General features: G+C 39.2%; 1 protein-coding gene across 5 annotated transcripts in view; it reads left to right on the plus strand.

Annotated features, from left to right (window-relative positions):
* Positions 1-2,328: 2,328 nt before the first annotated feature.
* MMD (monocyte to macrophage differentiation associated) overlaps positions 2,329-25,707 on the plus strand; it is a 42,935-nt gene continuing 19,556 nt past the window's right edge. For 3 of the 5 annotated variants that reach the window (XR_015696037.1, XR_015696038.1, XM_087710332.1), the window contains exon 1: positions 2,329-2,493. Coding sequence is in view for 3 of the 5 variants with exons in the window: in XM_087710332.1 (XP_087566458.1) it covers positions 2,414-2,493 (80 nt within the window). In the remaining 2 variants the exon portion in view is untranslated. Of the gene's footprint in view, positions 2,494-15,253; positions 15,531-25,707 lie in introns of those variants that run through there. The other 2 variants (XM_014061498.2, XM_014061497.2) reach the window with 2 other exon arrangements.

Below are 25,707 nucleotides of genomic sequence, written 5' to 3' on the forward strand. Positions count from 1 at the left end.
GAAACTAATCAAGGAGAGAAGCAACTTAGAATGGAGGAGACATTTCCTGACAGTTAGAACAATTAATCAGTGGAAAGGCTTGACTCCAGAAGTTGTGAATGCCCCAACACTGGAAGTCTTTAAGAAGATGTTGGATAGCCATTTGTCTGAAATGGTATAGGGTATCCTGCCCTAGGGGGTTGGACTAGAAGACCTCCAAAATCCCTTCCAACTCTGCTATTGTATTATTGTATATAAATCACATAATGTTAAACGTTTACGATCTTGTGTGGCGCATTACTAGCTGTCTAGAGCAGCGGGTTGGAGAATCCTGTTCTAAGGGTTGTTATCTTCTGAGACTATAACTTATGAAATAAATGGCTAGTATCTGTCTTACAAGAAGAGACAGCAGAGGTGGCAGGAGGGAGAGCTGCAAGGCAATAGCTTTGCAGGTATTTGCATATCAACATCTGGGTTGGGAAAATTTGCATTGCAAAGAAGCATGTAAAAGTGGGTGGGGGCGGGTTCCAGAGAATTTCCTGCACTTCTCAGGGCTAAACATAAGAGGAAGCGGAAAGAGACCAGGATCTATTGGGTAAAAACTTGAAGGCATTCTGAAGAGAAATGAAAATACAAATGACTTATTTTGGCGTCAAGCCCTAGGAAAGTTGTCCTGTGTTGTTACAAAACTGATGACTTAATCGGGATACTGAAAATATGCCTTCAAATAGCAGTTGTTTTTTAAATGAGCATAATTTAAAGCTTTATTATTTGACTCAACATTTCCAAAGAATTGCCTTTCCCAGCAACAAATCTTTATATATAAACTTACAGTCCCCTCTCCCTCCCCCTGGGGCATCACAATGCTATTTGAAATTCAAGACTATTTACGAATAAGAGAACAGAAAGTAAAACATGTAGGAAAAACAACTTCTGTGCCCAATGGGGATCTTTATCACTTTTGCTACTCTGGAAAGTCACCTAAGGTTTTACCTCAGGTCAAACGTGTTGCAAATCTATGACAAGCACATGTAATTATGTTTGTCTCAATGATAAAGGCCCAAGGAGGTCATACGTATTTGATCTTGTTGGAAGAAATGTCCTTTTGGGTTCAGTTCCAAGTTCCATCACTTTAAATATATATATATATATATATATATATATATATATATATATATATATATATATATATATATATATATATATATATATATATATATATATATATATATATATATATATATATATATATATATATATATATATATATATATATATATGAATATATAGAGAGAGTGGAAGTGTGACCTTCCTCCCATACTTGGGCATACCAGGGGTTGTGACTTTAAGTATATACCTCCCACCCTGGCTGGCTGATAAGGAATCGTTCTCTGTAGCTCAAATGGTTAACTCCCTGCCTGGGAGGCAATGGAGCACAGGTTCGATTCCCAAACATGGGTATGGCTAGCTGATGAGAGCTAAATAGCTTGAAATAGATCTATACTAGTCTCCCTTTATTTATTTATCAGCATAAACATAACAAATGTAACAAAAAGGCAACAGTAAAAAATATTGGGTTTCTGTCTGGATGGTCTCTTGTGACGAGCCTAATGACAGAGAGTGGAAGTGTGACCTTCCTCCCATACTTGGGCATACCAGGGGTTGTGACTTTAAGTATATATATATATGAATATATATATATATGATTTAAACATTTCTTTTTCTTCTCAGGAGCCCTTCCTACTTTTAAAAATTATGAAGGATCACAGAAAGAGCTTTTGTTCCTGTGGGTTATGTTTATTGAAATTTATCATATTCAAAAATAAATTAATGCTTTGTTGCTGCTACCGCTTCCCTCAATTGTTTGATAGAATTTTAATATATTTATTTTTTCAATATAGGCTGGCAAATCATCTTCATTTCAAGGACTTTTGAGGGGGTCTTGAGAACACCCAGGAGTTTTTTAGCTGGGACCCACACCCTAAGAAACACTGAACCAATACAGAGATGGAGCAATTATTAAAAAGACACTAAGCTAATGAACTCATGAATTTGTTGTTGATTTTAAAGGCTTACTGTTATATAGAGGGAAGAAAGGGTCAATCAGTAATCACCTTTGCTCCCCAGGACACTTCTAACACAACTTGGTAAAGAAAGGTTCTTTCTTAAATGCTCCAAGCTTTCTTTTCCCAGATAATTACCAACCAGAAGAGTCACGTGGGTGTTACTCATCTCTTGCTTCACACTCTTACGGTGGGTGAACTAGTTCTTAAGCCTGCCAGTGTTCATGTTTTCTTTTTCACTCTTCTTTTTCAAGAGGACTAAACAAGGTCAATCGACGTCCTACAGGCAGGAGGAGGCAAGGATTCCTACTTGATTGTGTTGCTATTGCTTGGGAAGGACCCTGCCCTACTTTGCTCTTTTCTCCCGTGAGATGGCTGACTGCTCCTTTCACAGAAGAAGGAAAATCTGGGCTACCAAGGATCTATGTGAAAACACAGAAAAAGTGGAAAAGTGAGTATTCTTGGGAGCACGGTAGCCTTTGTATGTAACATCTGGACCAGCATTTAAATAAGCACTCAAGCTGATTGCTGTTAAGAAAAGTTGTTATCTGTTCTCCTCTCTTCTTGTTCAGTGCCAGACTTGAAAATGTTTTGCCCAGTTTTTGTTTTCATTTGAGGAATGCCTGCGTGTGGGTGATGGCACACAGACCTGCCCTGATGAAATGATTGTGGGAGCTGTGAATGTACCACCTCACTGAAGTTTCTGTGTGAAATGTGTAAATGTCTACTGCTGTCACCAGGCTTCCTATGGTTACTGTTGGTACAAACTCATTTAGAATTGCTATTCAGCATTGACTTATCATGTAGGAATATCTCTTTTCTTCTTGTCTTTCCTCCTTGATCTTCCTTTCCTCGGACTCGAGTGATACATTGGGAAGACTTTGCACTGACTACACAAAGTGAAGGCTGAAAAGTTAGCTATTGAAGGAACTTCTACATCCTTGCCTCTGATCCTATTTTTATATAAACCTGTCCCTCCATAGATATCCATATTTTTTAAAGAATACAATACATACATAATTCAGAGTGTCTGAGATATGTATGTTTGAAAATAAAAAATCCTGGCAGGTAAACCTTTGATGTGTTATACTGCTGAATAATTGAATGTCTCTGTGTGTCTGTGTGTGTGTGTGTGTGTGCGCGTGTCACAACCCCTGGTATGCCCAAATATTTATTTATCAGCACAAATGCAACATATAGATAGATAGATAGATAGATAGATAGATAGATAGATAGATAGATAGATAGATAGATAGATAGATAGATAGAGATATATTTGCATTTTTTCTATGTCAGGATTTCCCACATGATTAGATATTTCAGGGGAAATCATGAGGGGAAATCAGCATGATGTAATTCTTTATGAAGCTGATTTTTAATCTTCTCTATTCACTTCCCTCCCCCCCCCATCCCTTTTTAAAGTTGGGATTTCACTGGTTGCTTTCCTGTCCTTGGGCACAAAATTTAAGAGTTGTTGCGAGGGGGAAATGAGATAATTCTATTTATTTAATTTATATGTCTGCTTATCTCTAATTCATGACTCTGGGGAACTAACCACAATTAAAAACTATATAAAAACACAAAGCCACATTTTAAAAAGTGCATAAATACAACAAGCAGCCAATATTAAAAACCCTACCTAAGTTAGCTCAACCCCTGCATGGGCTCTGCCATATCTGGATCCCCAAACCCAGTGATAAAACCCAGTGACTTTAGGACCTTACATAAAGCCATCAGGGTCAGAACCAATCTATTCTCTTGAGGGATAATGTTCCAAGGGCCAGGAGCCACCACAGAAAAGGCTGTGTTCCAAGGTTACATCATGACAGGATCCAGAGCATGCTTGTCTTGCCAGACCTAATGAGACAGGTGGACATTATCAGGGAAGACGGTCCCTCAAATAATTGCACCCATTGAACCTGGAAGCATACAGATAACTAGTGCAGCTCATGGATTGGTTTTAGGTTTTGGTTTTATTAACATTTATAGGCCGCCCTTTTCCCTGAGGGGACTCAGGGCGGCTTACATAAAATCAAGGGAGGGATATACAAACAATAGCACAGACAAAACATAGAATAAAATAATGAGCAACATTCATTCATCATTCGGGTGGGGGCAATTATCTTTGTCCCCAGGCCTGACGGGCTAGCCAGGTCTTAAGGGCTATGCGGAAGGCCTGGACGGTGGTGAGGGTACGAATCTCCACGGGGAGATCGTTCCAAAGGGTCGGAGCTACTACTGAGAAGGCTCTCCTCCTTGTAGTTGCCAGCCGGCACTGGCTGGCAGTTAGAACTCGGAGGAGGCCTAGTCTATGAGATCTAATTGGTCGCAGGGAGGTAATTGGCAGGAGGCGGTCTCTCAAGTACGCAGACCCACTACCATGGAGGGCTTTATGGGTGACAAGTAGCACCTTGAAGCGCACCCGGAGATCGACAGGTAGCCAGCGCAGCTCGCGGAGGATAGGTGTTATGTGGGTGAACCGAGGTGCACCCACGATCACTCGCGCGGCTACGTTCTTGACTAGCTGAAGTCGCCGGATGCTCTTCAAGGGCAGCCCCATGTAGAGCACATTGCAGTATTCCAGCCTAGAGGTCACAAGGGCCCGAGTGACTGTTGTGAGAGCCTCCCGATTCAGGTAGGGTCGCAACTGGCGCACCAGGCGAACCTGGGCAAATGCCCCCCTGGTCACAGCCGTCAAATGATGGTCGAAAGTCAGCTGTGGGTCCAGGTGGAGCAGAGGTATAACATACAGTGATCAAGGAATGCACACATACGGGCTTGTGCTATTGCAGTCTGTACCAGCTGTAGCCTCCAGATGGTCTTCAAGGGCAATCTTATGTAAATCACATTCCAGTAGTCCATTCAGGAGATGACTAGGAATGAATGACCATGAGCCAGATCATGGTCCAAGAACAGGCGCTTGTGGTTCAATAATAGGCACTACTGGTGCACACATTCCTTAAACAGGAGCTGTGAGTCCAGAATGACTCCCAAATTGTACACAGGTTCTGTTTGGGATAATTCCGTTCCATTCAAAATTAGTGGTGGAAACTTTCCAAAATCAGGGGGCCCTAATAATTAAAGCCACTGAGTCTTGCTAAGATTGAGCTGAAGCCTGTTGTTCCTCATACAGCCTCCAGTCACTGAGACAGAACCTCCACATCTTCATTTGGATGGTCAGGGATAGAGATATAAAAACTGGGAATCATTGGCATGCTGATGGTATGGTGCCATCAGGTGACCACACGCACACGTGGGCTCCATGTAGACCTTAAACAGGGAAAGACAGAGAACCAAGCTCCAAGGAACCCTGCAAAGGAGGGGCAGAGGGCTGGGCTTCCCCACCATCAATACCAACTACAACCAGCCCAGGAAAAATAAAGACAACTACCCAACACAGTGCCATACACTCTTCAGAGCCATTACAGAAAAATATCATGTCTGAAGTTATTGAAGGCCACAGAAAGGTGAAGAAGAGGTAGGAGGAATGCACCACCCCTCCTCCACTAACCAAATGTTATCCACAAGCACAAGCAATGCTGTTTGGGTCCCATATCCAAGCCTGAAACCTGACTGTAATGTATCTGGATAGCCTGCTTCTTCCAGAATTCTCTGTGGCTATTGTATGACCACCTTCTCTACAACCTGTCCTAAAAAAATTAAGGTTGGAAACTGGATAATAATTGTCTAGCAACAATGACTTCTTAAGAAGGGGGTGAATCACTGCCTCTAAGAGTCACCTCCAGAGGTTCTCCCCAGTGGTGGGTTTCCAAATTTTTTACTACTGGAACGTGCATGTTCAGAAGCATCCGGGCAGCTGGGCGGAACCTTCCGCCGCTACTACTACTGGTTTGCCCGATCTGAGCCAAATCGGGAGCAACCCACCTCTGGTTCTCCCCAAGTCTGGAGTCCAACTTGGAACCAATCCAAAGGACTTTGTCTGACATACACAAAGTACATTCCTTACAGTATTGTCTTTTTTAAAAATATATTTTTATTATTTTTACATTTAAAACAATGCAGTACCGCGAAGTCGAAGTGACCATACTTTCACATTATATACAGCTGGTCTCAACTATTAACTATTAGCCTACTTAATACATTGTCTATCCTTCTGTCCAATCACAATATATACAGTTTGTTCCAGTCTTGTCACCTTGTCTTATACCAATCATAAAATCTGTTCCAGACTTCAAAATATTCTGATTCCCCTTTATTTTTAACTTCAAGAGTGAGCCTATCTGCTTCCGCACAGACCAACACTTTTCTGATTATATCTAGCTCTGGTGGTGTATTTTCTTTTTTCCAATATTGTGCATAAGTTAGTACATATATAATTAGATAAAGTGTATCTTTCTTAAACCCCTCTGGTATTATACGTAGGAGGAAAATTTCTGGTTTAAACAAGATTTGGTCTCCCACCATTTGTTCTAACCATGATTTAATCATTTTCCAATATTTTTTGCCTCATTGCACGTCCACCACATATGATAAAAAGTGCCTGGTGTTTTTTTACACTTCCAACAATTTGGGGCCAGATTTTTAATCTTATTAAAAGATTAATCTTTTTAATCTTATAAAGATTCTCGTCATACGCCATAGCTATTGTTAGTTTCTGATTAAGTATCCAAAGTTTTTCCCACTTAGCCAATTCCACATTATACCCGAAATTTTTCGCCCAGGCGACCATAGTTTCTTTGACATGTTCCTCCTCTAGCTTATATTCCAACAAAAATCTATACAACACTTTGATCAGCCTGTTTTCTGTCTGTATCAAAAGTTTATCTAATATTGTGTAATCTTTGGCAATACCTTCCTTCTTCCTATCCTGTGCAAACCTTGATTGTATCTGTAAGTAGGACTACCATTCTACTTGTACCCCTTGTGATGCCAATTCTAATTTAATTTTGAACTCCCCCTGTCTGTTCAATAACTCTTTATATGTAACTATATTTTCCATATTAATTCAATTTGGGTGTATGTATGCTTCCATCGTAGATAGCCAAATGGGTGTTTTGGTATAGTGATCATGTTTAATTTTGTTCCATATTAATAACAGGGACTGTCTGATGTAGTGTCTATTGAAATATTTGTGTGCAGATCCTTTTTCATACCAAACGAAGGCATGCCATCCTACTTGGAGATCATGTCCTTCCAATTTGAGTAATCTTTTATTTCTCAACATTATCCATTCTTTTAACCATGATAGAATGGCCGCAGTATAATAAAGTTCCCAATCTGGTATGCCAAATCCTCCTTTGGTAATACATTCATTTTTATGACTGTGATCCTACCCATCAGGGACAATTATAGGTTTTTCCACCTTTCTAAGTCTTTCTTAGTTTTATTGATCAAATTAGTACAGTTATCTTCTTTGATGGACAAACACCTCACAGATAAATGTATACCTAGATATTTGACTTTTTTGACAGTTTGGATACCCAATTTCTTCGTTAACTCCTCTTTTGATTTTGGTGTCATATTTTTAACCAGCATTTTAGTCTTTGTCATATTTATCTTTAAACCTGCTACTTTCCCATACTCTGTCAATTGTTTTCAAAAATTTAAAAAACTGAAATAACATTACATTTTTTAAAATGCCTTTTAGATGGTAATTTATTGAAAGCAGTATACTCCTAAATTATTCTCTTAAAGCTAAAAATGACTTGAATGTCATGTTCATAAGATTCGATTCCAAACACAACGGATACCCTATAGGTTTGATGGAGGGGAAATCATACTACCATGTTTTGCTCACATTACTGAGTGATTGAAAAAAAATCCCAGCTTTCCAAGGGTTGGTATGAGTTTAGTGAGTTTCATATGATTTGATGGACTAACCATTTGTAGACTTGGGTTTGTAGACTCCATATTATGGCAGTAATGGGAAACAACAATTGTGTATTACTACATATAACCCTCAGGACAATTTGAAATTTATCAGTAGAACCATTTGTGAAGACTACAGAACTGAATTTAGGGGACTAAGAAAATATGAAAATATGCCCAATGATGGGGTTGTCCCAATATTTCATCAGTCCAATAAATATAGCAATGATATTCTGGATCTGTGTTTCTTCTTGAAATGTAGACTTTCAAGAATATCCCAATTCCTCTTTCATCAAGAGGAATTCTAATGGTTCCCAGAAAGTTGTATGGAATTATCAGGTAAGTATGACTAACATTCCTGTTGAAACTCTTATTACTCATAGATAGGCACTTTGCATAATTGTTCTCAGGCATCCATTCCCCTGTAGATTAAATAATTTAACAGAACATCTGGCAGATTGTTTTCTTTCACTTTGAGATCCAGGTTGGGTTTCATCAGGATATTGAATAGTATGATTTCTCAGTCATACGTTCCCTTGTAAATTAAATAAGCTTCTGAATCTGTTCCTCAAAGTCCCAAATCAAGCATTGAAAGTTTAATATGCTGCTCAAAAGCCCCCTTCAAGTTTTCTAGGCATGCATCCACATATCTTAAATATAGTTCTGGGAAATGCATTCATCTAGGTGCATTGCATTATGACCAAGTATATGCAATTGGTCACCTGTATATTTCAACCTTGCCCATTGTGATTTGTTATGTTAAAAAGTAGAGGATGGAATAGTTTAATCTGGATTCTAAATTCCTCCTTGAAAGAGAGAGGTACTGTATTCCAGCCTTTTAAAAAGAAGCAGAAATCATACTATTCAATGTGCTGATAAAGCCCAATCTGGATCCCAAAGTGAAAGAAAACAATCTGCCAGATGTTAATATTTTCTTAATTATTAAGCAAATGGCTGTCACCCAGACTCCAGGAAATCTTGAGGAAAACTGATTTTCTAAAATCTACTTGACCTTAACATAAGGTCCAATTTTTAGGTAGATACAGGTAATCCTTGACTTACAACTACAATTGCGCTCAAAATTACTGTTGCTAAGTGAGACAGTTGATGTGTTGTGTTCCATTTTATGGGGTTTCTTGCCACATAAGTTACTACAGTTATTATACAGTTACTATAAGATAGTAACATGGCTGTTAAGCAAATCGGATTTCCCCGTTGACTGCTTGTCAGATAAAAGATTATCACATGACCCCAAGACCCTGCAAAGGTCCTAAATATGAGTCATTTGCTGAATGTCTGAATTTTGATCACATGACCATGGGGATGCTGCAACGATCATAAGTGTGAAAAACAGCCATAGATCACTTTTTTCAGTGCTGTTGTAATTTCTAATGGTCATAAATGAAATGATGTAAGTCGAGAACTACCTGTACTGTCATAGTTACCTGTATAAAGATCACTATAAAGACCAATGTTGGTTGTTTGCATTTAGGGTTATTCATTTTATTCTACTGGGCATCAAATTTTAAACTTAGTATGAAAGGTACACAGCAAATTTAAAAATACAATAAACCTATCAACTGATAAATAGCTTCGAGGTAGATGTATTCCTAGTGCTGATAATCTATGTGAGAACTGATAATCTTGCGGTTATGGTTATCTGAAATGATGTTAGTATTAGTTTTTACTCTTGATGAAATATTCGAAAATATCTGGAGAAAGAAAAGTTGGAGAACTTGTTCCAAAAAAAAACAGTGTCTGAAATTGACATAGCAGCAAATCAAGTATATTTCAGTCCTTCTGTAAGAATGACATACACAAAAAAAGGAAGATTGCTAAATGTATAAGAGCATTCTAGGCTTATCAGAATCATACAACAGCAGATAGGCTGATAGAACCAATGGATAGAAAAAATATATAGAACACTTACAAAAATTCCTTCCATTTAAGGGAAAAAAACCTTTGGATCTAAGTCAACATTTATTTTAAGCACTATAATTTATTGCACTTTCTAAATCATTTCCCAAAATGGTTCACCTTCAACAAAAAAAAGTAAGACATCTTCATTCTGTTGAGAAGGAAGGTTAAAAAGTGAAATCAAATGATTATTTTCAACTCAGGAGGCCAGGCATCCTGCAAACAGGTACTGCAGATTTTTAAATTTTATTTTCTAGCTCCTCCTAGATGCTTTTCCTACTTTTCTTCTTTTTTTAGAAGACAATCTTTTGACTGTATGTTTGCAAAATTCTGTTCAAACCTATTTTTAATTATATTCATATTTTCAATAGATGAGAAATACTGTATGTAGCTCAGGGCTGAATTGTGGAGTCCTTGCTGCTGTGTAAGTTGGCTGTTTGCCTGCAGATGTTTCACTACCTGACTAGATAACATCAGCAGTGCTAGCAAGTGTGGGGTTTGCTCCCTGTTTATATATAGTTAGTTGCTTGCCCTGCCAGTGTTGATTGGGAGTGTAGTTTCCTCCTTGGTAGTTCCTTAGTAGATATTGTTTTCTGCTTGATTGTATCACTGCCCTACATCCTGCTTATATGGATGTAGGCTGCTGGAGAGGATGTGTTCTGGTATTTTTGTTTCCTTCTTAGCTTTTGTCCCTTTTGAATGATGTATAAATTTGGTTCATTACTCTGTCTCTATTGATGCTTGATTTATCTAAATGCCAAACTTCCAGAAATAATCCAGCACAGTGTTGGTCAACTTTTTTGGCACTGAGTACTGAAATGGAAACGCCGGGGCGGGGGGGCTCAGAAATCAGAAGAGCAGATCCCTGGTGCTCATGCATGCGCTGGGACCCTGAGTTTCTGGTTTTTGATGTGTACATGTGCACTGGTCACTTGGTTTTCCGGTTGATGGCGTGTATATGTGCACTAAGACCAGCTGGCCGGCGTGCATGTGTGTGCCGGAACCCGGAAGAGCAACAGGCAATGGCTGGCGTGCCTGGAGAGATGGCTCTGCATGCCACTTCCAGCACATGTGCTATAGGTTCGCCATCACAGCTCTAGCATTTTTGCATTTAGCTTGGTCTAAAATGCACAGTTTCCCAACTGAAACTATGATTGAGTCTGTCCACAAGTTGTGAGAGTAAGGAATTTTCATTGTGTATTTGATTGCTAGTGTTAGCTAGGTGTTTATGGATGCACTTTGCTAGTCTTCTGCCTGTTTGTCCTACATAGTGGCTTTTACAGTCCTCATATTGTGTGTTATAGATGTCACTTTTCTTCTTCTTCTTGGGCTACAGAAGGGGTGTCAAACTGAAGGCCCACAGGCTGGATTCGGCCCATGGGGTGCTTAGATCTGGCCTGTAGGGCCGCCCTAGAAATAATGAAGGATTGGCCAGGGGTGGCTCTGCCAGCAAAAATGGAGCACCCCTCTCAGGCTCCGTTTTCACTGGCAGAGGCTAGCAAAACAAACTAAAAGCAAAACAAAAGGAGAAATGTTTCCCCTTTTGCATTGAGCCTCCAAGAAGATACAGGAAAGGAGAAAAGGAAAGAGGAAAGACAAAGAAAAAGGAAAGATGGGAAGAAAGCAAGGAGGGAGGAAGTCCTGCCTTAACACTTTGCCATCAGCAGACGGCAAGACTCCGCTGGAGGACAAGGGTTTAGCGCTTTCCCTGGTCTCACCTTCCTCTGCTGGAGACAATGGATCCCCCCAGTGCTGCACCAGGCCACCAAAGGTGCCACTGACAGGAGTGATGTCAAGCTGGCCACACACACCACAGCCACTCCCACCCTCTCCAAGGTCAAACACAACCCTGATGCAGCCCTCAATGAAATTGAGTTTGACACTCCTGGGCTACAGAGTCTTTTGGTTTACTTAAGAAGCTTTGGAGGCTTTAGTTGGTTTTTGTACTATAGTGATGTTGTGGAGTAAAATCAGTGGTGGGATACGACCAGTACACCCCGGTACAGGCGTACTGGTGCCTGCTGGGAGCACAAGGTACCGTTCCAGTACAGTGCTCTGGAGGGCCCACCTGCCTGCCCACTCTCATTACCACTATTTGAGCCGACCGGGGCATTTACACATGCGCACGGAGCGTACAGTGCCGTTGTGACGCTCTGCTAAGTAGCTGCAGCATTGCGGGCGGTGGGTACGTGTGTGTGCACTGCATGTGTGCACGTGGTGGATGCCCGGCCCCGTTGCAGTGTGCTGCTTGCAACGGGATCTGAAACCCACCACTGGGCAAAATGTAATAATCTGTTGGTTGTTTCTGAGATATTTTTGGTATATAGTACTGTTATCCTTTTCATAGCTTGTTTTGGTGTGTTATAGTATTAAGATCAGGTACTTATAAAGTTGCAGGCATATCATTGTGTTGGAAGATGTTATATATTAGCATTCTGGTATGTAAAATGTTGGCTGTCTCTTTTTTCTGGTGTTCCTAGTTGCTGCACTGTTTGTATTCATCTATTCATCTATTCATCTGAATAATGTTGCTACATAGCTCCTCTGGTGGAAGGCTGAGTTGTTACTTTGGTAATGGAGCACTCGGTTAGTATGGATTTTCAATAGAATCGAGTTTGTAATATGCCAAAATTTTCTGTTCAGATGAGGCTATCTAGGAAGAGTAATGTACATTTTTTTCTTGCCTCATGAATTTCATTCATTTGAAGATATTGTAGTTTCATGTATCTTCTCTAGTTATTCCTTTTTTATTACGATGGTGTCTACATAACAGATCCATATTTTTCTATGTGGAGAAATGCCAATTTCTAGACGCTGCAATGAGTCCCAAGAGTGCTGATCCCTTGGGCATTCCTCTGATTTGTTGGTATATTTGCTCTTCAAACTGAAAATATTTAAGGAGACAGAGGTTGATTCTAAGTATTTTGACATTAGTGTATTTGGCTAAGTTGGGCATGTTGTGAATATGGCTACCATCATTTTTTTTTTGCTAGTTCTAGATCTATGGATGTAAAGAGTGCTGTGACATTGAATGAAACCATAATTTTATCTTCTACTTTTAGGTCTTTAGAATAGAATTCTTTATTGGCCAAGTGTGATTGGACACACAAGGAATTTGTCTTTGGTGCATATGCTCTCAGTGTACATAAAAAGACAAGATACATTCATCAAGAATCATAAGGTACAACATTTAATGATAGTCATAGGGTACAAATAAGCAATCAGGAAACAATATCAGTATAAATCGTAAGGATATAAGCAGTTTAATTTTAATTTTCTGGAGGCACTGTAGTGAGCAGTTGGTAGCAATAGCAGTTAGACTTATATACCGCTTCATAGGGCTTTCAGCCCTCTCTAAGCGGTTTACAGAGTCAGCATATCGCCCCCACAGTCTGGGTCCTCATTTCACCCACCTCGGAAGGATGGAAGGCTGAGTCAACCTTGAGCCGGTGAGATTAGAACCTCTGAACTGCAGATAAATCAGCTGAAGTGGCCTGCAGTACTGCACCCTAACTGCTGTGCCACCTCGGCTCTTCAATAGACCCTGGTAGAATATTTGCTCCCTATTGTGAGATGTCCACACTTTTTTTCCTTATTTTTTGTGGGTTCTCTAGCTATGTGGTATGTTGAGGTTCCTGGTAATGGGACGTGGAGTGGATGAAGAAATTGTCGGGCTTGTGAATTTTTTAAATTTTTAGTATTCATAAAAGCATGGGAGGATGAGTCCACTGTTTTTCATCCACTGCTGTTCTTTTGTGATTTATATTTTAAAAGATCGTTATTCCTATTTTAAAACCAACAGGTATGGTAAATTAAATTTACAACACACACATTTCAAAAATCAGAATATCGCAGAACATAGTTCTGCAGCAGTTAAAGCAGTAGCCCTTTCTTTTAATAGCAAGAAGCAGGTTCGGACAAAATGCTCATATACAGGACACCAAGGACCTAGGACAGATATGAGTGAATGGTTCTACCCATTTCTGACTTGGTCAATTTCAAATAGAAACACTGAGCCAAACTCTTAAAGACTCAAAAGTGTTACCATGTTTCCCTGAAAATAAAACCTCCCCAGATAATAAGCCCCATCAGGCTTTTGAGCACATGCGCTAAAATAAGCCCTCCCCGAAAATACTGCAACCCAGCCACGAGGTGACCACACTTGCCACCTCCTGTACCTCAAAAATAATAAGACCTCCCCGAAAATAAGGCTAAGCACTTATTTTGGTGGTCAAAAGAAAATAAGACCCTGTCTTATTTTCGGGGAAACACAGTATATTGAAGAGTTGAACTGGAACTGTGAAAATACAGATGCAAGGCTATTTTTACAGATTAACAGAGTTTGAAAGGATCTTGTTGGTCATCTAGTCCAATACCCACCCACCCACCCCCAAGCACACCCTACACCATTTTTGACAGATGGCAATCCAGTCTCTTTCGAAAGCTTCCAGTGATGAAGCTCCTACTACTTCTGGAAGCAAGCTTTCCAAAAGCAACAACCTTGCTGGATCAGACTTGCCTCTTAAGACCAATTTCCCTACAGGAACAAGCTAATAGGTGTGGAAAGCTCATAAGCCATGCATATAGCCTAGAGCCCTCCTTAATATCCACTGGATGATGTTGGGCTAGTCAGTCTCTCAGCCCAATTTACTTCAGGGGATTAGAGTTGAGGAGGGGAATTTTGGAAGAGGAATTACTAAGCACAATGTTTGGAGGACAGGCCAGTCATAAATGAAACAAAAGCAAAATTTCCCTAATCAGACAAGACCAGAGCAACAGATGGTGCAGAGATGCAGCAGGCCCTCTCCTTCACGGGTGGATCATTTAACTATCAGCGAAACATCCCTTAGTTTTTTGGTTTTTTTTAAGCAAGCAGTTTCCCCTCTGGGAATGACCAGCGGAATGCCTGCACCGGCGAAGGGTGCTGGGGGGCATTTTGAAGCCCTAGCAAATCGTTTTTCTATGAAAAGAAAGGACGGCCCACCGCAGACGCGCCTCCAGCGAGCACGCTTTAAATCGTGCGCCTTTTTTCGACGATCAGGCGGAGGCGGCTCGTTATCCCAGCTGCCATATGGTCTCTGGACCCGAGCAACGCCACGCAGCCATTCGCTAGGCCACGGCGCCCTCCCCATTTCTGGAAGCGACTCTCCTTTCCAAGAGGCGGCGGAGCGGGAAAGATGAGTCGCTCCCGCAACCCGCGCCTCGCCTCCTTCCCCCTCGACGCCGAGGGAAAAGTGAGCCGCGCGCGCCATCGGGAGCGGGGAGGGGGGGGGAGGCTGCGCGCAAGCGCCTGCCTGGCGGCTCTTTACCTCGCGCGCCCCCTCCCCGCCCGGCCGCCCCTCGCGCGCTCCAGCCTATTGTTCCGCCGCCGGCGCTTCCTTTCTTTCCCCTCTCGTTTTTCTCCCCCACCCCCCTCGGAAGTGGGCGGGGTTTTTCCCCCGGCTGCGTCCGACTGACACTTCGGGGGCGGGCCGGAGCCGCTAGAAAACGAGAGACTGGAGCCGGCTTGCCCGGCGGCTCAGAATCATCGGCGGCGGCATCGCTGCTGTTGTTGGAGGCAGCTTTGGGGCCTGCTGTGCGGCGCTTGGGCTGCCTCGGCGCGGGCTGGCAAGCCAATGAGGGCCCGGACTCCGGCCCTCGCTGCCTCAGGAGCTGCCGGGAGCCCCCCGTGCCGACCTCCGGCCCGAATAAGGGCGGGTCGATTGCCCCCCCCATGCGGCGGCTCCAGGAGAAGTTCAGGAGGTGAGGCGCAGCGGAGGCTTCTCGCGGGGTCGGAGGGGGACTCTGTTGTAACAAGGCTGAAGGGTTGGTGGCGATTCCCTCCTCTGTCTTCTACCGGAGGGGGAAGGCAGATTCCCCACCTTAATGGGCGTGTTCGCCTTCGGATGCTTTTTAATCGGGGAAAGATTCTGCATCGTTCTCCTGGCCGGACCTCATTTTGTACCGTTCACCCCGTGAATGGAGATCTCTTAAAATAAAACGGTCCTTTTTTAAAAAACACCAAAAACCACACACGTGTCTTTCGTCCTCCCTTCTCCAGTTGGCCGCATTCCGTGGAGTTAAGGACCGAAACGTGGGCTTCGCTCTCCTTTTCCCTGCTCCCGTTTCCTGGCATGGCTTTGAGGGGTTTTAATTTGCTATTTTTGGGTTAGAGAGGTTGCCGGGGGTGGTGGTAGGGGAGGTGAGAGAGCATATCCAGATATCTTAATTTGAGTTGGCACAATAACCTGCTTGCGAGGTAGTCGTAGTCGAGGGGTCAAGTGAAAATAGATTCGGGGCGAGAGTCATTAATCGAGATTAATTAAAGCAGAACACAGATGATGTAGATGTGGTGCTGTGTATCTCATTCAGGCAAAGGTGTAAACCGTTGCCTCTTTTCTAAAGACTGGAAGCCTATAAAAGGGCTGTAGTCTTGATTTGCTATATATATATATAGTAAAAATCTAATATATATATATATATATATATATATATATATATATATATATATATATATATATATATATATATATATATATATATATATATATATATATATATATATATTAGATTTTTACAACCCCTGGTAAGCCCCAATTATGGGAGGAAGCTAACTGCTTCCATCATCTGTCAATCGGCTCGTCACAAGAATCGGCTCGTCACAAATAAAAAAAACACAAATATAACAAAGGCAACAGTAAAAATATTGGGTTTCTGTTGTGATGGACTCTTGTGACGAGCCGATTGACAGATGTTGGAAGCAGTTAGCTTCCTCCCATAATTGGGGCTTACCAGGGGTTGTAAAAATCTAATAGATACCTTTCACCCTGGCTTCGCTGATAACGGATAAGAGCCTGTGGCCTAATGGCTAAGATGTCTGCCTAGTATGTAATATAGCCCAGGTTCAAATCCCAGTAAGGGTATGGCTAGCTGATGAGAGCTAAATAGCTTGAAATAGACACACACATACACACACACACACACACACACAAACATATATAAAATTTTTGATAATATATACATATAATATCAGTACAAGTGGAATTTGGGAGATACTGACGGATGTATAGCAGGAAGCTGGGAAGAGAGATATATTACTGGAGGATGAGTTCCACCAAGTGATGTAGAAAAATGCATGTGTATTAATTTTAAAGCCACATTTGGGGATCATGAACTTTTTCAACTGATTTTTTTTCCCCTCCCAGGTGAGATTTATTTTGGCTTACAAGCATGGGTTTTTATCAGTAAGCTAATTTTTGCTTCTAATACTAGTCCTTTATTTTATTTCAGTGGGTTGGATACAGGCTTTTTGCTTAGAGTTTACAAAAAGGGGCATCATGACAGTTTGTGTATGATAAAATTAATGTTGTTTTTGAAGGTAAGTTCATAAAGAAATTACTGCTGTCAGAAATAAATGCACAAATGTGAATGGTCGTCTGTGCATCTCATTTTGGAAGTGATTTTGTGAAATAAAGAGAAAAAATTGAAAGTGTATATGCAAATTACTTTTGTTTTAATACACTTAACAAGACATTAATTTAATCCAAGCTGGTAGTTTATAGGCACATCTCCCATCACTTTTTTTCTACATCATATTTAATTTACCTCATTTCTGTTCCCTGCACCATCTTGAATTACCTATTTATATTCTCTGATATTCTTCCTGTAAATACAGCTATTTATCTGAGGCATGTAAATATTTCCTGCCTGAGTTTTCTCAGAAGGGCATCTGAAATTCAAATTCTTGGATTCCCTTCCCTTCCTTAGTGTTTTCTTTTGATGCATCAATGCATTTTATGATTTCCTTTCTTCCACTATAATTCCAAGTGAGAGAAGGGGGAATGTTCTATAAGAACTAGAGTTACTGTGAGCAGGCATATACATTTCCTTAGTAAATAAAAAACTGAATCTGTACATTCTTTGAAACTGGCAATTGAGGCAGCTGAGGTTACAGGGAATGTGAGCATTCAGTATTGCAAATACTTTCTGTTAACAGTTTCTTAAATTTATACATATATGAAAAAGTGGCTCTTATCTATGCTGCTTGAGAAAAATTGGATAGGCATCTGCTTATGGATGAGCAATAGACATGATTATAGTACTTTTCTTTCAGAAAGCAAATAGATCATAGTGAGATGAAGTTTTTCGTTTTCTAGTAGTAGGTGAAAGTTCATATATCCGGTGTTTGTCTTGTTCAGCTTAGTTGAACTATATTTCTCTTTCGTGTGTAGCATATTAGAAAGTTTTTCCATTTCCCCTTTTTTTATTTTTCAGAATCATCCATCTAGTTATGGGGCAGATTCATCAGTTTGGGGGGCAAAGAAAGGATTAAAATCAGTTTGGGAATAATATACTAAAGTTGCGGTGTCAAATCCGCATGCCGGATGCGTCACTTGCAGGCCACACCCACCCCAGCTCTGCAAAGGGAAAAAATGTGATGGCAATATAATGCCGCAAATTTGACACCTGTGCACTAAAATTATATGGAAAATATTGTGCGTTAATAGAATCTGCAAAAATGAGTCAAGTATGTGTTAAGTCAGAAACAATAGTGCTAAAAAAATACAAATGTTTGGTCTTATTTTAAACAATATGTGATACAGGGCTCAAAGTGACATCTGTTGTATTCTTTGCTACAGTTATTGTCTAGATGCTTGGAAAATGTATCATATTTCCTCTTTAAAAATCTAAAGAATAATTGGACCATGATGTGAGAGAGACCAGAATGGTTTAATTTGAAGCATGACTAGACCTGCCTTTACATATGGTCGAACTCTACATGGCAACACATGCCTTGTTTTATTCACATTGGATATGTTGAAGCATTGACTTTCTTCTTCCTCTTTTATAATCATTTTACTTTGAAAAAGATCTAAATCATTTTTCCCCACATATAAGTCAAGAACAGTTATTTGGGAGCAAGATTTTATACACTTAAAAATAGACAGCTAAGGGAGACAGATAATGAGAGTAGAACTGTTGTAAATTTTACATCCATCCTTTAATTAAGGGAAACACCTTAGGTCAAATTGTAGTAGGTAGCAGTACTTGCCAATCTTGACTGATCTAGAAAGCTCAGCAGATATAGTCTAATTTAATATTTGAATAAGACCCCCAAAAATCCCCCCCCCAAAAAAAGTAGTGACAAACAGCTTTTTTATTACAGTATTACCAAGAAAACAATATAGGAGTGTTATGAAATCTGTGAGAGTCAAGTCTTGAAGGTTTTTACCTTTAGCTTTTTTACATCAAAATGACCAATACATTTCCAGGTAATTCAGCTCCATATTTTCAAACCAAAATAAAAATGTTGGAACAATGTTTTTAATCGTGATATGAAGTTTCATCAAACTTATAATTTAATACACACCAACCGTGATTGTAACCATTGATTTTTTTAAATCTTATTTTTGAAAATAAATATGAACAGGCCTGATTACCAAAGTCCTTTTTTTAGATATATGGCTTGAATATCAAAGAGCAATTACCAGTTTTCCAGTCCCTGTCTCTTAGCACTGAAGAGACTTGCAGCTCAGTTAATTGTCTGGATTGTTTCATACCAGCAAGACAGTGAGGTGAATTATAACTTGTATTGCAAAAACTGGTATCTTAATTATCCCAAGGTGTGCATTTGTTTTGCTTTCGAATCAAACTTGCCTCTTGGGGGCCACATTAAAAGTTGTGGGCTAGAAGCCAAAAAGCTTTGAGTTTTAGTTTGGGTTTAGGCACCGAAGCCAGCTGAATGACTTCAGCAGTAATCAGTCACTGTAACTCAACTCTAGGAAGAAGACAATGGCAAACCACTTCCAACATTGTTAGGCCAAGAAAATTGTGTGGATTGTCTCTCAAATTAAAATATTAAGAAAACAAGACTAGAATATGATGTATATTATTTTTTATTCCTCTCAGATTTATCCTTTAAAATCTTGGCAGCATTAATCTACATGTTTATCAGTTTAAGATTCATTTGAATCATTTTTTTAAAAAAATCTCATTTCTTCTGATAAGATAATTCAAGACTGTAGAATGAGTTTTTAGTCATTTAAATAATCATACACAAGTTTGACCCAATTGGACATCTTTAGCACAACATTGTAGAAGTGCCCATAAAAGGATTAATTAAAATACAGAAATCTAATAAATTGAAGATAACCACATGCTAATAAGATTGCCTTTTAGACATAGTCTAAAGCAGTGGTAGTCAACCTGGTTCCTACCGCCCACTTGTGGGCGTTCCAGCTTTCATGGTGGGCGGTAGGGGTTTTATCCGATACTTTAACAGAACTTTTTTATTATTTTTTTTCTTTAAAAAAAACACAAATATGTCATCATTTGTCAATCATTAAAACATTGAAGTACAATTTTTTTTGTGTGTGTGTGTACCCCTCCCTCCCTCCACCCCCCCACCCCCCCTCCTCCTTCCCCCCCCCGACTTCCCAGAACCCGTACACGGTATAGAATTTTAACTAACACAGTCTAAAATCTATTGAGAAATAAAGAAATTAATGACATTCTAGATTGACCTTAGCTTCTTCTTACTGAACTAACTTTAAACAATTTAAATCATTCCTGATCTTAAGCATAGGCTAACTGGAATTTCTTAGTCCCGTATTTATTTTGTATATAGTCAATCCATTTTTTCCAGTCTCGTTTATATCTCTCATTTGAATGATCTTTGAGATATGCCGATATTTTAGCCATTTCAGCTAAGTTTGTTACTTTCAATGTCCATTCTTGAATTGTAGGCAAGTCTTCCTTCTTCCAATATTGCGCCACCAACAGTCTTGCTGCAGTTATCAGGTGAAGAGTCAAGTTGGTCTCTACCACTGTAAAGTCAGTACATATACCTAGTAAAAATAGCTGAGGACTAAACTTTATCCTTCTTTTAAAAACATTTTGCATGACCCACCATATTTTTATCCAAAATGCTTTAACCTTTTGGCAGGTCCACCATATATGATAATATGTAGCATTGAGAGAACCACATCTCCAACATTTAGGCTGTACATTCGGATACATAGAAGCCAACTTTTTAGGATCTAAATGCCATCTATAGAACATCTTGTAAAAATTTTCTCTCAGATTTTGAGCTTGTGTAAATTTCACATTTCTTACCCAGATTCTTTCCCATGTATCCAACATTATTGGTTCCTCAATATTTTGAGCCCATTTTATCATACAATCTTTAACTAATTCTGTTTCCGAATCCATCTGTATTAATACATTATATATCCTCTTTATATGCATTAAGCTTTGATCTCTTATTTGTTTAAACAAGTTATCCTCAACTTGAATAAAACCAATTTTTTGATCTATTTTCCACCTAGCCTGTAATTGCCCATACTGGAACCATGTTTGAACTACCTTCTCCTCTTTTAATACCTTAAAGATTTTAATTGTAATACCCCCCTTTCCGAGGTAAGAAGCTGTCTGTAGGTAATTCTGTCCTGTTTTTGTGCTGTATTCATATTTTCAATTGCGTGTCTAGGAATTGCCCACATGGGTATCTTGTCATTTAATTTATATTGATATTTCTTCCAGACCCGCAATAAAGCATTTCTTAAAATATGACTTTTAAAGTTCTTATCCAATTTTTTGTTGAATAACAGGTAAGCATGCCAACCAAATACCAGATCGTGTCCCTCAATGTTCAATATTCTATCATTGGTTAAGTGAATCCAGTCACTAATTACAGATAATACCACTGCATCATAATATATTTTTAAATTAGGTAGTTTCAATCCTCCTCTCTCACGTACATCTTGCATTATTTTCATCTTTACCCTCGGCTTCTTTCCTGCCCACACAAATTTGTTGATACCCTTCTGCCATTCTAAAAGGTTCGCATCTTTTTTAAGTATAGGTAACATTTGGAAGAGAAATAAAAATTTTGGTAAAATGTTCATTTTCACTGCCGCTATCCTACCCAGCAAAGATAAGTGCAGTTTCTCCCATTTTTTCATCTCTGTCTGTATGCTATGCCAAAGTGGTTCATAATTATGCTTATATAATTTCCCATTTGAAGTTAAAATGTTAACTCCAAGATATTTAACTTTTTTAACTACCTCACATCCTAGCATCACTCCTAATTCTTCCTTTTAATATTCATATTTATAGCTAATATTTTGGTTTTTCCTAAGTTTATTTTAAAGCCCGACACTTGACCATATTGATTAATCATATTCATTAAAACCATACTAGATTCCTGCGGTTGTTCCAATATTATGACCAAATCATCCGCAAAAGCGCGGACTCTATATTCTTGCTGCCTAATCTTGATCCCTTTTAAACCATCCAAGCCCCGTATTTTATTCAACAATACTTCCAAAGTTATAATAAACAATAATGGGGACAAAGGACAGCCCTGTCTTGTACCTTTTCCAATTTGAAAAGAGTCTGTTAGACTTCCATTGACTATAATTTGTGCTGTTTGCTGTTGGTATATTGCTTTAATTGACTGTAGAAAATTATCTCCTATCTGCATTTTTTGCAGTATCTTCAACAGAAATTGCCAGTTAACTCGATCAAAGGCCTTCTCAGCATCCAAAAATATAAACGCAGCAGGGATCTGGTTGTTCTTTCCCAAATATTCTAATGCATTAATAATTAATCTAACATTACTTTTCATCTGTCTCCCTTGTATAAAACCTGTTTGGTCCGTATGTATCAATTGTTGAGTGACCAACATTAACCTATTTGCTAATATTTTAGTAAAAATTTTATAATCTACATTCAGTAATGAAATAGGTCTATAATTTTTGGGTTGAGTAGTATCTTGTTCTTCTTTGGGTATCAAAGATATAAACGCTGTCTTCCAAGATGGAGGGACTTTACCTTCCGTTTGAATCATATTAAATAATTCTCTAAGAGGTTCTACCATTTCTAACTGTAAGTTTTTATAGTAAACCGCTGTCAAGCCATCTGTACCTGGTGCTTTCCCTAACTTTATTGCTTAATTACCTGCAGGATTTCCCCCGAGGTTATTGGTTGATTCAATTTTTGCCTGTGTTCTTCTCTAACTGAAGGTATTTTCTCTTTGTCTAAATATTTGTCTATGTCTAAACCATTAATTTTATCCCCTTTATACAGTTCTGTAAAAAATTCCCAGAAAGCCTTTTGAATCTCTTCCTGTTGAAACACCTCCTTCCCTCTGTAAAACAGTTTAGATATATTTCGAGTTTTCCTTTTTTTCCTAATCTGATAAGCTAACCATCTGCCAGGTTTGTTTGCATTACAAAAAGTATTGTGTTTTGCATATAATAGATTAGTAGCCACCTGGTCAGAGATCAACATGTCAAATTGAGATTTTAATATGTTAATAGCTTCCTTAACCTTTGTATCGTCTGGGTTCCTTGTTAACTCCAGCTCTTTTCTCTTAATTTCCTCTTCCAGTTCTGTTCGTTTTAACCCTTGCTTATTTCTATGTGTTTTATTTATATTCATCAAAACTCCTCTCATATACGCTTTGCTTGCGTCCCATACAAATTCCATAGATGTACCCTTATTCATATTCAAAACAAAATATTCAGATAGTAATTTTTTACAATCATTAATATACTTTTCATATCTAAATAAGTTTTCATTCAATCTCCAAGACCTTCTTGCCTGCACTACCCTTCCCAACTCCATCCAAACTGGATTATGGTCAGAAAGGACCCTAACTGCAATCTTTGTTTTCTTGACCCTAGAAAGCAAATCGTTAGTGGTTAGGATAAAATCAATCCTTGAAAGGGATTGATGCCTGTCCGAGAAGAAAGTGAAGTCATATTCCTCTGCATTTCTTTCTCGCCAAATATCTCTCAATTCAAAATCATCCATAATGTCAAAGAAAGATTTGGGTAACTTTGCTCGCATCTTGGTATTTAGGCGGGAAATCTTCTTATCTCTCTTAGTGTCTATCACTCCATTCCAGTCACCCAATAGTATACAGGAACTATAGTCCCACTGTACTAATTTAGCATGAAGATTTCTATAGAATCTATCTTGCTGTTGATTGGGAGCATAAATTCCCAAAAGTAATGTCTTTTTCCCTTCTAAGATTAAGTCTAAAGCAATATATCTTCCGAAGGGATCTGCTTCTATTAATTCAGCTTTCATATCTTTTCTTAAGTATACAACTATACCATTCTTCTTTTCCATAGCAGAAGCTGCAAAATGTTGACCAAGTTTTGAGTTGATCAAATATTTTTGATCAGTTGACTTGATATGAGTTTCTTGCAAACAAATTACATCGTTCTTAAACTGTTTGAGATAATGAAATATTTTCTTCCTCTTCTGTGGAGAATTCAGTCCATTGACATTCCATGTTAAGATCTTAGTTGTCATTTTTGGTTGGTTGAAGCATTTTTAGAGCTTCCTGCACGGCCTGTTTAACCTTAGGTCTAGCTCCTCCCATTGCTTCCAGATTTGTTGTTGTAGATCCTTGATCGATGGCCGATGATTGTTGATGCTGTTGCTTTTTAGCTTGTTTCTCCATACGTCTAGTAGTCATGCGGCTAGGTCTTGGTTCCATAGCACCTTGCACTTCTAGAGAAGAAAGATGCTCCATCTTGTCTGATGGTTGTGTAGTTTGCTGTCTATCCTGTCTTTCTTGTGGTCTTTCTCTGGGTCCAGATGGTGCAGGGTGTCCGGCCTTCAATATATTATAATAAAAATCTCGGGCTTTCCATACAGAGTTGAGGCGGTACCTTTGCTTATCAAATGTAAATATGATGCCAAATGGTGCATCCCATCTATACTGTATCTGACGATTTCTGAGTTCTTCGACCAAAAAAGCGTAGTCTCTCCTGGCTCTTAACATTGGAGGTGGTATCTCTTTCAAAACAACCAGGTCTTGACCGCCAATTTGAAGCTTAGTGTTGTAAGATGCTTGCAGTACCATATTTCTAAACTCTCTTGTAGTAAAATATATAACGATGTCTCGAGGAAGCTGCTTCTGCTTTGCCAGCCAGGAGTTGACGCGGTAAGCTTTGTCAATTTGCCAGCCTTGATTGGTCCCTGGTCTTCCCATCAGGCGGTCAAAAGCTTCCGATAGGATCTGTTTCAGGTTCTCCTGTTTCTCCTCACGCAGCCCCCTTACTCTTAATGCGAACTCCATTTGTCGGTACTGTATCATAATAATTTCTTTTTCAGCATTTTCCACTTTTTGTTCCACCACCTCTGTTTTCAATGTCAAGTTAGCATTGACATCATTAAGAGCCTCTAGAGTATCTTCCACTCCAGAAATATGTTCTGTTAATACAGTTACAAGACTCAGCATGTCGTCTCTAATTTTATCAACCTTAGCCTCAAATTTCTCATACAGCTCCTGTTTGAGTCCTTTTATTTCACTTTTAATTTCACTTTTAATTTCTTCTTTCATTTCTTTTATTTCCTCTTTTCTCTCCTCTCTATTATCTCTAAATTTATCTTCCATTTTAATTGTCTGTGCATTAAGAGCCTCGCTTAGATTACTCAGAAAAAATTCTTTCGTTAACACATCCCCAGCAGGGGGCGTAGGAAGCGGAGGCTGCAGCTTTGTGCCAGGCACTGAGGATGTGCCCCTGGAAGTAGAGGGTGACGACTTCAAGTTAATATTTGGTTTTGAGGCCATTTCAAAATTTATCTGCCTGCAGTTAATAAAACTCTATTGCCTAAATATGCAGCTTTAAAAAAGGAGGCTTTTATTTTGAAGTTTAAGGCTTGGCAAAACTTTCAGTGAGTAAACATTGTAACAAGACCATTCAGCAGATTCATCACCATTTAACTTCCAAATAAGCAAGGTTACTAAGGGAGTAAAATTCTTCTATTGTGAAACCAAAACAAATGATAAGCAATCTCTCTTGTTTTGAATTCTTTTGAGGATTTGCATTGTTTTATCCGATACTGAAGCACTTTCCTTTTTTTAATTTAATTGACTTCCCTACTTATAAATCACCATTACTATGGGACCAGTGGGCGG

Source organism: Thamnophis sirtalis, unplaced genomic scaffold (genome assembly GCF_051295495.1).
Source record: "Thamnophis sirtalis isolate CommonGarterSnake01/CBP01778 unplaced genomic scaffold, rThaSir2_p1.2 scaffold_3, whole genome shotgun sequence".
NCBI lineage: Eukaryota > Metazoa > Chordata > Lepidosauria > Squamata > Natricidae > Thamnophis > Thamnophis sirtalis.